Below are 12,137 nucleotides of genomic sequence, written 5' to 3'. Positions count from 1 at the left end.
TGTCCTTCCTCCAGAAGAGGAGCGCTTCCCCACGAGGCAAACTCAAACTAGAGAAGCCTTTGGTTTGCATCATTATTTTAACTGTATAAAGACAAGACGTCCTGGTGTGATGAAGCCCCTCAGGCTCCGTGGCCAGTAGCCACGGACGCGCACCTGTGCCCACCCAGACATTCAGGACATGGTCGTTCCAGCGAAAGGCCAGATGATGTGAAGTGAAACACAGTTTCCCCTTTTTAGGGCAAAACAAAACTGCCAGGGTTTTTTCCCTCCCCGCCGATCCTCTTTCCCCAAACAAATTTTAGTTTGCTTTTGACTTTATCCCGATGCTGGTTCAGTACTTTTTCTTACTGAGAAAATGCAGAACTCACAGATCCTGTGACAGGAAAAAGCCCGTGTCTTTCACTTTGTGGGAAGGAGCATTCCCCAAAGCCCCGGCTCTCTGTGCTCTGCTACTTTAAAGTGGAGTCCGGCAGGATCGGCGACATGCCCCCCGCCAACTGCTCGGCGCCCAGCGTCGTGGTGGAGGCGTCTGTGGCCACGCTGCTCCTGCTGGAGGGCGGCCTGGGCCTTCTGGGCAACGCCGTGGCGCTGTGGACCTTCTTCTTCCGCCTGCAGGTGTGGAAACCCTACGCCGTCTACCTGCTCAACTTGGTCGTGGCCGACCTCCTGCTGACCTTCTGCCTGCCCTTCCACGCTGCCTTCTACCTGAGACACAAGACGTGGAGCTTTGGACACGCGTCCTGCCAAAGCCTGTTCTTCCTGCAGGTCCTCAGCCGCGGGGCGGGCGTCGCCTTCCTCACGGCCGTGGCTTTAGACCGGTACTTCCGGGTGGTCCACCCCCGGCTGAAGGTCAACCTCGCGTCCCCCCGGGCGGCCTGGGGGGTGTCGGGCTTCATGTGGCTGCTGCTGCTTGGCCTCACCCACCAGAGCCTGTTCGTCTCGGAGGCCGCGTGCCCGGGTCTGGAGCCTGCGGGAGAAGTCTCCTTCAGCATCATTTGGCAGGAAGCACTGTTCTTCCTGCAGTTTGTCCTTCCCTTTGGGCTCATCCTGTTCTGCAACGCCAGGATCCTCAGGACCCTCCAGAGGTGCCTCCGAGACCCGGACAAGCAGCCCAAGCTGCAGAGGGCCCGGGCGCTGGTGACGGTGGTCGTGGTCCTGTTCGCCGTGTGCTTTCTGCCCAGCTTCCTGGCCCGGATCTTGGTGGCCGCCTTCCGCAGGGTGGGCGGCTGCGGGTTCCTGGGAGCGATGGTGCACGTGTGCGACGTGACCAACGGCCTCACCTACCTGCAGAGTGTGCTGAACCCGGTCGTGTACTGCTTCTCCAGCCCCGCGTTCAGATACTCCTACCGCAAGGTCTTCAACACCCTCAGGGGCCGAGGGAGGGAAACCGAGGCCCCGGGGGACATCAAAGACTCCTACTCTTGAGGCCAGCCAGCCGCCGGGCCCCGGGGCGCAGGAAGGGCAGCGGTCTGAGCGCTAAGGACCACCGCTGAGGGTTGCGGGGCGAGGACACCCCGGGGCCGCGCCACAAGGATCGGGACCCCCACATCGGCACTGTGGCCGTGCTCTCACACACACCATCTTCTGGATTTCCGTCAGCTATTCTGCATGACCGGACAGAGCAGATTAGCAAGCCAGAGTCTCCTCTCCACCCGCGAGAAGGCAGACTGAGCAGCTGACCTGGAAGCCGGCTACGGCTGCGCTCTCACGGAAGGTGTTCTCATGGGTCCGTCATGGGAGGATGAAGGCGGAGAGGGGCACCACTCTTGCTGCGTCTGCTCTTGGTGAGTCGTCTGCTTGCACTCTCCAGAGAGTCTGCTCTCTCCACCTGCCGCACACACTTGTGATGACTGGCCCCGGAGAGTGGCACGCGGCACTGCAAGGCCACGTTTGGGGGGCGTACCTTATTGAGTTCCATGCTCGGCTCCGGCTGGCACATAGTGTTTCCTGTTTATAACATTTTGCTTCATTTGCATGGATGGTACATGATGCCAAAGACAACACTGTTCCCTAGTTTATTATAAGAAACACGTTCCTACTAAATTTCTCAAAATTGCCACCAGAACTCCTCTCTCGAGTTTGAATGTCTAAATGCTTTTGAAACTCACTTTGCTTCCCTGCTCTGAGAAGTCACTGTAGTCAATGCCCCGGGAGGCCACACAGAGCCGGTGGGCCCACCTGAGCCCAGCCCCCAGCGCTCCTGCAACAGCCCCATGGTCTCATGTCATGCTCTTAAATTATGCCCACGTCTGGAGCTCACGATGGTGACAACAGAGTTTGGAGGTTGCCTACCTGACTGCCTTGTCTTGTTCTCTTCAAACCTGGTGCTGTGGCCCCCAAAAGGGACTCCCCAAAATGCGTAGAGGAGGCACAGGGTCTAGTTTGTGAGGAGGCCCACACCTGTGGCCTGGAGCTGCACCTGCCTTGTCCACACGGACAGACCACTGCTCTTCCCCGGGCCGCCCCATGATCTTGGTAAGATTCAGGGTGAAAAGTGGGGACCTTAGGCCAGAGGAAATGGCAATCCCACCTTCTGGATCGTTCGCCTACCAGGTAGGCTCCGTCTCGGACCCAAGTTTAAAATGTGAGTGTGTTCCTGTTCCTGTGCTCCGCCTAACACGGTTCCCAGAGGATGGCAAATGCGCTCAGCAATCCTGGGCCACGGTTAGCAGGCTTCGTGTCCTCCAGAGTGAGTGGAATTTCAGGTGGCTGGTACGGAGCTGTGACCAGACAATAATGCGGGAGGTCCTAATAAAATTCTCTGCCCTGGACACAGTCTACACTGCGCCTGTCTTCTTGCCGTGGGCTCACTGCACATGCCATTGTACACGATGCTGCTTTTAAAAAATCTAACATTTAACATAAATTCAATTAAACATAACATTTTCCACCTCATGATAAACTCTCCACAGTCTTTCTCTCCTTGATCCCTCAATAATCTGTCCAGATGTTTCTTAACCATTTCTCTGAGGCTGGACACCGAGATCTGCAGCCCTCCGCACAGGTAAATCGGGCTGTGAAGTCACACAGCCCCCCAACAGACCTCAGGCCTGGGAAGCCAGCCCACACCGGCCGCCCGAACAGGCTCCGGCCCAGCGCCAGGCTCTGCGGAACCTTCCCAGCACGGCTGGCTGTCTCCGGGCTCCTTGCTGGGTGAGCCAGCCTTGTCCAGGAGCTCAGCAGCCGGCCGCACTTCCCACCGATCCCTGCCCGTTAGCCTGGCGACCGGGGGTCTCATCCCAGCAGAGCCCCGGCCCTCCTCTCTGCTCCTGCCGCCCGGCAGGTGGGGGACCCAGGATCTTTCAGAACACCCTGATGCCTGGGCCAAGCCCGATGTTCTGGCTTGGTCGTCTCGGGGGTCCCAGGGCACCAGGGTTTTGAAGTCCCTCTTTAATCCTGTGAATGCGCCGCCAGAGCTCTCTGCCTGGGGTGAGTGGCCACGGTCAGGGCCCTTGGGTCAGCTTCCTGCTCTGTCGCTTCCTAGCTCTGTGACCCGGGACAAACCACCCAACTGCTCTGAACTTCCCTCGTCTGGGGAAATGGGGGTAACAAACCCTGGCCTGTGGGATTATCGCACGGTTTAGGGGAGATAATACATGAGATGTTGAGCACGGAGCCTCGCACAGCATCAGCACCTAGTAGATATTATTCTGCCATTCTCAGGCAGTCGGGCTTTTTCACCCACTTCGTTTCCATCCCCGAGCAGACTGTGCGCCCTTCGGGAGGACACAGCGGTTTACCCGTGCGCCCCCAACACGGGGCCGGGAGCGGGACAGGCAGTCAGTGAACTGGAGGTCGCAACATTCTGCTGACTCAAAGGTTTGCTAGGGTTCTTTCTTCCCGGGAAATACTTTCCAGATCTTCTACGAGCATTCTGTCGGCCTCGAGTTTCATTCTGCACGTCTGTGGAAAGGGACACCGTTTCTGTAGTTGGCAGGTCCCAGGTCCAGCGAACCCTCGCCTCTGAGGACGTTTCTCTGGCATCGTGTCCTGTCACTCCCATCACAGAAGCCCCGCGAGTTCTGCATCAGACAGTTGTCTTCTCTGATGACATACGGGGGAGGAAGGGAGCTCTTGTCCTTCTCCAAACTATTTTCTCTGAGTGAGGAAATGAGTCAGAAGGAAAGTGTGGGCAGGCAACAAAGGATGGGCCTCAGAACCACAGCTACTTTGCTGTCAATAGCAAGTTTTACTTTCTTTTCTCCTTTGACTTGCTTCTTACAATGCAGCAGGTGCACGGTCTCGTCTGCTATTCTTGCAAATCTCAGCATTGACTGGAAGGATAGCCAAGAGCCCGAATTTCAATCTGAGTGATGAGTTTCTTTCCCTATTCAGAGGAGACTGTCAGTGTTTTTAAATTCTGTTAATGTTGTCATTTCTCCCCCCCAAAATCCAGTAGGTCCCTGATTCCTCCTTGGCTAAATCTAAGTCCTCCAAGTGCTGGGCATCGTACACAGAGCATTTGAATCTCTGTCTTATGACTTCCTACCCACCCTTTCTGGTCTAGCCCCTGAGACCAGCCCCTTCATAAAGCCCCCTGACAACAACTCCCAGCACCCCAACACACTCCCCTTGCCCTGCAGGCTGCCCTCTGGTGCTCACACCTGCTTTCCCCTCTGCGTCCCCTCCCTGAAGCTTGTATGTGTCCATGTATCTTTGTGTCCCTGGCAGGGTGCATGGGGCCTGGCACACAGCAGACAGGGACTACATTTGTGGGATCAATAACAAATACATGAACAAATTAATCTGATTTAAAGTTAACCAATTAACTTTATTAATCACATAATAGGTTTTTTAAAAATATACCTTGAAATTCTAGATCCAGAGGCAAAGTTAAAGTATCTTTTTTTCCCCTAATTTTATTTTATTTTATTATGTTATGTTAGTCACCATACATTACATCATTAGTTTTTGATGGAGTGTTCCACGATTCATTGTTTTCGTATAACACCCAGTGCTCCAGTCAATATGTGCCCTCCTTAATACCCATCACCAGGCTAACCCATCCCCACACCCCCCTCCCCTCTAGAACCCTCAGTTTGTTCCTCAGAGTCCATAGTCTCTCACAGTTCGTCTCCCCCTCCGATTTCTCCCCCTTCATTTTTCCCTTCCTTCTCCTAATGTCCTCCATGCTATTCCTTATTATCATATTATCATATTTTCCTAGGACGACAAGAATACAAATGAAAATATGATAATCTTTCATATTTATTGGAGAAAGCTTTTCCTCTATATTTTCACAGTCTCTTCTGCCACTAATCAAGTCAACAATTTCGATTTATTTAGGGGTCAAGATAATGAACCGACTGCGTATCTGCCTGTGGGCTGGGTCAGGGGCCATGAAGTGCGTCAGCGACTCTCAGAGGCTTCCAGAACACACCGCTAGTGTTCATGGACCCCCCAAGCACCGCCATCCTTGGAATGTCTCCCTTCTTACATTGTGGCAAAATACGCATCATGTAAGGTTTGCCATCTTAACCGTCTCTCCTGCACAGTCCAACAGCAGGAAGTATCTTCCCACTGTGGTGCCTCCATCACCACCGTCCATCTAGAACTTTCCATCTTCCCCAGCTGAAGCTCTGACCTGTCCAGCGCTGAGCCCCACCCCTGCCCCGGCCCTGCCACGCACCCGGCTCTTTCTGTCTCTGGGGATGGGACAGCCGCAGGGACCTCGTGCGAGTGGGTTGTGCGGCGTCTGTCTTTCTGTAACTGGCTTATGGCCCCCCTCCCCCGCACCCGTCCCCTGCCCGTGGGGCGTCCATCTCCTGCCCTCCCAGCCCGGGCCCCAGCGATGCCCTTCTCACAGAGGCTGCCCCCCTCCTGCACAACCCCGTCCGCTCCCTCCCCTCCTTCATACAGGTGGTGTGAGGGTGTAGACGGTCTACACTCCACACAGAGTGTCCTGTGCTTCTGTAACACACCGCGGCCCCAAATAGTAGATGCACCAATGGAGTCTCAATAATAAGTCATTTTCATTTGCAAAACCTGTGGGGTAAGCAAGGAAAGTACTATTTCCCCATTTGCAGGTGAGCAAACTGGCGATCTGCGGGTCAGGGGTATGGTGGGGCCGCAGGTCACCGGTGGGCAAGACCGTGACGCGGGCCTGGGCCGAGCCGGTCGGGGTCTCTCCGGGACGCTCTCGGCCTTATGCCTTTCTCTTGGGCTTTCACTGCTTACTTATAATTTGATTTTCCTCCTATCTGGTGGCATCCCAGTAACTGGCCATCTAGGAGAAAAGATGTGGCGTTTGCTAAGCACCGCGGGGTTCGTGCCCACCGTGGCAGGCTCGCCAATTCCAGAACATTCCACAGCTGAGTCACCAGCGCAGCACCGCTGTGCCCCCTCGTGTCCCCTTGCGATCTGGTGTCGGTCCCTGAGAATTGCGGTCCCCTACCATTCGCGGGTACCCCCCTGCAGGCAGGGCCCAGAGGCACGAAGGCACACACAGAATTCCCTGCAGGTGCGCGGAGCAAGTAGACACTGTGGTCCTGGGCCCACAGGAGCCCCGCACACCCACTCGTCGTGGAAAAGCTTCGTGGGCACCCCGTGGGGACTCGTGGAGACGTCCACAATGAAAGCTTTTGATAAAGGCTCCCGAAGGCCGGCCATCCAGGCACCCAGAAGAAACTCAGGGAGAGGCTCTGAGGGCTGAGCTGTGGTAACTAGAGGACATCGGGAGGCAAGCCCTGGATTTCTGAGGAACGGAAGGGGACGTGCTCCGGACACGGTGCCCGAGGGAGTTGGACACTCGGGATAAAATCCCAACTCCTCCCCTTGCGGCTCGTCGCTAACAGCCCCCAGACAGGAGGACAGTCTCCTGGGCACGCCCAGGGCTCCCTGCTCACGCCTCCTGGGAACCCCTTCCCATGACGGAGCCGGCAGCATGTCTCCAGGAGGCGAACTGAGAATATTAAGTGAAAGGAAAACTTACAAATGCCAGAGACATTAACCAAAAACTGCTGCACGGCTCCCCTTTTATGTTTTTATTCCCAAAGTACACCGTAACATGGAACAGTTTTCCCTGTTCCAGTTGCGGATGGCAACAGGAATACTTGGCCCAAACGATAGTCTTACTAAGTTAAACTGACTGAATACAGCACAGGAGGACCTGGGGAAAGAGGCTGGGTTCACAGTGTCATGAGCGCCACGGTTACAAATTTCCTTCCTTCCTTCTGTCTGTCTGTCTGTCCTTCCTCCCCTCCCGCACCCCGGGTGCTCTGGCTTCTCTCCCACCAGCTGGGGAGACCGATGGGCGGCATTTCCGAGCCCAGGAGCGCTCCCGGCCCCAGACTGTGGCCCCAGAGAACACCCGGGAATCTTCCCTCCGTCAGTCCATCGGTCCGTCAGTCCGTCAGTCCGCCCGGGGAAGGAGCGCAGAATGCTTTCTGCACTTTCACTCACAAAGGACGGTTGGCCTGATGAGCCACCTTGAATCCGGGGCACTGAGCCGTGAGGTCCCCACCACCATCCCCACTTGGCGCCTGCAGCGGCTTCCGAGAACAAGCGCGTGGGGGGCACTGGGGGGCGGCGGACGGCCAGGGGGGTGGGGGCCCCACAGACAGGTTCGCGTGTGTGGCAGGCGGCCGTGTGCGGGAGAGGAAGGGCGAAGCAACAGACCCACACCTCGGGGGCCCTGCACAAGACACCCACAGAGCCAGCGGCAGGAGGCAGGGGGCCCGGGCGCGCCTGCTGCGCAGGGCTGCTCAACGACACTCTGTAACCCGCTGCCCGAAAGCTGCACTTCGGCCCACAGACAGATTCTGATTGGCTCACAAGGCTCACAATTGTCATACTATGTGCAGTTAAAAAAAAAAAAACAAAACCACATTTTTAAAAGTCTGGATTTCCAGCTCTTCTTGGAAACAGGAAGATTTACCAGCCCTGGACACTGATTCCCCATGCACTGGCAGGGGGCAGCCCTGCCCATGAGGGCGCTTACCCTGTGGCCCCTCTTCTACACTTTGCCGTGTTTCAGACACGTTTCCCAGTGTCCCTTCCTTGGTAAATGTGATGGGATGGTTGACTTTCTGTGTCCACTTGGCCACACCATGGTGGTCAGTGGTTCAGGAGATGCTAGCCTGGGTGTTGGGTGAAGGTGTTTAATGGATGTGGTTAACATCTACTGTCAGTTGTCTAGGAGCAAAGAAGATGGTCCTTACTAACGTGGTGAGCCTTGTCCAATCAGGTGAGGGTCTCAAGAGCCCCGACTCCGAAGGTGCCTCCAGACTGGGGCTGGAAACCCTGCCTCACACAGCAGCCTGCCACCTGACAGCCACACACGAGCCACATCCTTGAAGTAAATCCCTGTATCTGCTGGGCATCCCCTGCAGGCTGTTTCTCTGCAGCCCTGAGGGCAGAAGGAAGACGGACTCTTGGCCCTGCTGCCCTGCTTCCACGGAGCAGAGCCGCCATCTCAGGGACACCTGTCAGTGCAGTTTCGGGTTCACTCTGTCCCCTCGTTCCAGCTGCGGTCACCTCCAGCTCCCCCCTGACGTCAGTATTCCTGTACCTGCTTGAGGACAGTCCCAAGTCCCCAAGGCTCGTCATTTGGTTTCTGTTCGTCATCCGGCCAGTGGTCCTCATGCCCCGGTCACAGTGCACTGGGTCAGGCCACAGCTCGTCCAACAATGCTGAACACGGAAATTCAGCACAGATGCAGGTTTGTTTTCGACCTCTGGGCCAAAGCTCACACTGCTCTATGATCAACACATTTGTATGACGCTTTTTAGATTTGGCCAGAGAAAAAAGAGCCAAGCCTCCCCACAAACCTACCCGCATTTCACACCTGCATGAAGTAGAATCACCAATTCTGGGCTAAGTGCTTTTTTCAGTTAAAACACACCAAAGGCATATTTAATAATTAGAAATATTTCTAAACTTAAAAAACACAGGCAAAAGAAACCATCTCTGAGCCTGAGCAGGAAGCTGGGGTGCAAACACAGTGCACATTCTAGAGAAAATAACTACGTTTCTGGGAAGCGATTCCTCGAGGCCACCAAGAGCGTGGCTCAGGTGGAGGATGTGAGATGTGGGGCTCTGGTTTTCAGCTTGCACGTTGCTCTCAGGTGGAGGAAACTCCCCAACCCTTTCATGAATCATTGTTCTCACTTTTACAAGAACTCGGGTGCAATCACACTCCTGAGGTTGAAGACTCCAGTCACTTGCATAATTAGACACCTGTTAGAATAATTAATAATCCTGGAACACTCCTGTGATTATATTATTTTACCCACAAGCAATCAGAGCTTTTATTTTATTCTAAAACATGGCGTTTCTTTGACTTCAAACACCAGCATAAGACAATTTAAGAGCTAGCTGCCTAGAAAAATGTACTGTTTATTTCTTCTATTAATACAAAAGTAAACACTCGGAAAATAAAGGAAGGAAACTATAAAAATGGTGTAGTGCAATTCACTGGAAGCCATGGTAACTTAGTAATCACATTACTTGAAAATTAAATTCCCCACCTGACATTTAAGGGGTCGGGGGGGTGGAGGATGATTAAAACAAACAGGGTCATTAGCAGAGAGGGAAACAGAGTCTGCCATCCTCATACAACCAGGGCCCCAGATCCCATGCAGACTGCAGCTTAGCATCTCCTGGTGGGAAGAGGCTTCCCAGGCACTGAAGGTCCTGCCACCAGGGGATGCGCCCCTCCTGGTCCCACCCACCTCCCTCCAGATCCCTTGGAGAGCTGCGGACTGCCTTGGTAACCATGGTAACCGTCAACAGCTTGGCGAAGCCTGGGGTGCTGGAGCTGCCTGGTGAGTGGCTGGCCCCAGTGTCTCCTTCAGTTGGCAGATACGACCGATTCCTTAACACCCAAGGGTGGATGCACAGGGTATGGGCGTTCCCAGGGAGGAGCAGGAGGCCACAGTCGTGACCTCCCAGTAGGATCCACATCAAACTTACAAGGCCTCGTTCTGAGTTTGCTTCTCTGTGAAATGTGTCATTCAAAACAGGTTTCCCATGTCTGTGCTCAGCTTATTATTAACCATGGCTTAAAACCCAGGGGGTCAGGAGTGTGCTCGACTCACGAGGGGCCGTGGCCAGGGACAGCCATGGGATCCAAGCTATGGGATACAGGGGAGAAGCTCTCAGACCACTAATCAACCTGCTGCAGACACCTTTGCCACGTTTGTGGAAGATGGCAGGGCTCTCTCTGCTGGCAACCCCCTCGGGGCACTGCGAACCAAGGTTGGTGGGGGAGGAGAACATGGAGGAGAGCCTGGGAGGAAGGTGGAGGCTGTGGGGTGGGATGCATCCTTTGCAGCAGGAGGACTGCCAGGCCCAGGTGATGCACGCCTTGGACGGGCTCAGCCCTGTAATAGGAACAATAAAAGGCAGGTTGGTTCCAACATAGTTAATGTCTAGTTCCCACTGGAGCGCCAGGGAGTGGACTGACCAGTGGGAATTCTGCTGGCTCCCAGGTCAGCCAGGAGGACGCGCACACTGATACCCAGTGTCACTGGCTAGAACAGTCACCTGGCTGAAGGCAGTGCAGTGAGTGGTGTCTATGGCACAGTGATAGATTACCTGTGGCCAGCCAAGAACTTCGATGTGAAGGGCCCAAGAGCTGATGACATAGCTACCAAGGTCATGCACGTGTCCGTAGTTGGGACCCCAGAGCCCCTGCTCCCAGATCCAGTGGTGGCCACTGCGTGACCTTCCCCACATGACTGAGGAACGGCTCTGTTAAGAGGCTCTTCCCAAAAGTGAGGCTAGGCTCCTGAGTGCCCCCCTCCTTGGCACTTTGACATGGGGTCTCCAGGGAGGACCCCCATACATCTCCCACCACACTGCACAGATCAGAAGCTGCAGTGAGATTCTCCATGCATGCTGACTCACCCAAATACCACTCTACTCCTCTGTTGTCCTAATAATTAGGGGGAAACAAACCAGGTATACCCAGAATTTAGAAAGCTAACAAAATGAGTGTTTAGTTTTAGAATTTTAGAATAAATTTCTTGTGAGTAGGAGATTATATCTCTTCTTTTAAAAAAAAAACACCTATCCTTAGTACTTTAGAATACCCTAAAAGTGTCCTAAAATATATAATTTAACGTATATATAGATAATATATTTTCTAAATCATTCATAAAACATATATACATTTGTAAATACATATGCATACACTATGACCAAAACAAACAAGGAGAAACCTGAAAACCAAAATATAGGTAGTCACGTGGCAAAAAAAGAGAGCCAACCTACTATTACATGAATATTAAAGGCAATTTAAAAAATGAGTGGCAGCAACAGTGCAATCAGATTTAAACTTAGTAATTATTATAAGGATTTTCTACTGATTCTGGAGGATATAGTAGAAGATTCTATTCATATTGTATATTTGGTTTTTTCTGTAAAATAGATTTATTCATTACAAATAAACCTTCTCCCAGTAAAAATACAAAATCTGAGGGCACTTAGTTTATTTTTGTATCTCTCCATTCAGAAGGTGACATTAGGTTATCTAGAATCTCCTTTTTTATTATATGCCTCTCTCCTATTAGAACTGACATTTTAACTCATAGATTCTTCATTGTCCATTTTGTTACTTTTCCTTTTGTTTATTCCCTAAACCAGAAAGTATATCCCCCTGTTTTGTTAAAGCTTTACGTCCTCTCACATATCTCAGAGCTACTTTGTTACTTTGGGTGCAAACGGAGGGGGGGGCGGGGGGGCTTCCAGTGCGCGTGTGTCTTACAGAGTCAGGACCTTTCACCGGAGAACGTCCTTCAGTGTCCACCTTGTTTCCAACATCATCCATCAAAACACAAAACAAAACAATTATTCAGCAAGTGCTAATATGTGTCCACATATATACACAATATAAATCAAATATTGTATTATTATAGTGATATGTAAGATAGAGTACAAATAGAAAAGACACCACGCTGAAATCAGAAGCATCTCAGTGCCAACAGATAGAAGATCTGGGGGCAGTTCCTTTTTTTTCACTTCGTACATTTGGTTTTGGGCGTAAACTTTAAAGCGCTTGCACCCCGCAGGCTCGCGGCCCCTGCCTGAAACCCCGGCGGACGTTCCCACAGCTGCAGGCGCCGCATGCGGCCACCAGGGGGCGGCAGCGCCCCGCCGAGGAGCGGGCCCCAGCCCTGCCATGGCCCTGGTGCCTT

At 53.2% G+C, this 12,137-nt stretch overlaps 1 protein-coding gene across 1 annotated transcript; it reads left to right on the top strand.

Annotated features, from left to right (window-relative positions):
• The first annotated feature begins 476 nt into the window (after window positions 1-476).
• GPR31 (G protein-coupled receptor 31) lies at window positions 477-2,563 on the top strand. The gene has a single exon (XM_034991923.1). It carries the CDS (start codon window positions 484-486, stop codon window positions 1,423-1,425), a length of 942 nt encoding a protein of 313 aa, XP_034847814.1. The 5' UTR covers window positions 477-483; the 3' UTR covers window positions 1,426-2,563.
• The last annotated feature ends 9,574 nt before the right edge of the window (window positions 2,564-12,137 follow it).

The sequence above is a fragment of the Mirounga leonina genome, unplaced genomic scaffold (genome assembly GCF_011800145.1).
Source record: "Mirounga leonina isolate KUSES-001 unplaced genomic scaffold, KU_Mleo_1.0 Mir_54, whole genome shotgun sequence".
Lineage (NCBI taxonomy): Eukaryota > Metazoa > Chordata > Mammalia > Carnivora > Phocidae > Mirounga > Mirounga leonina.
This window is presented reverse-complemented; position numbering and strand designations above follow the sequence as displayed.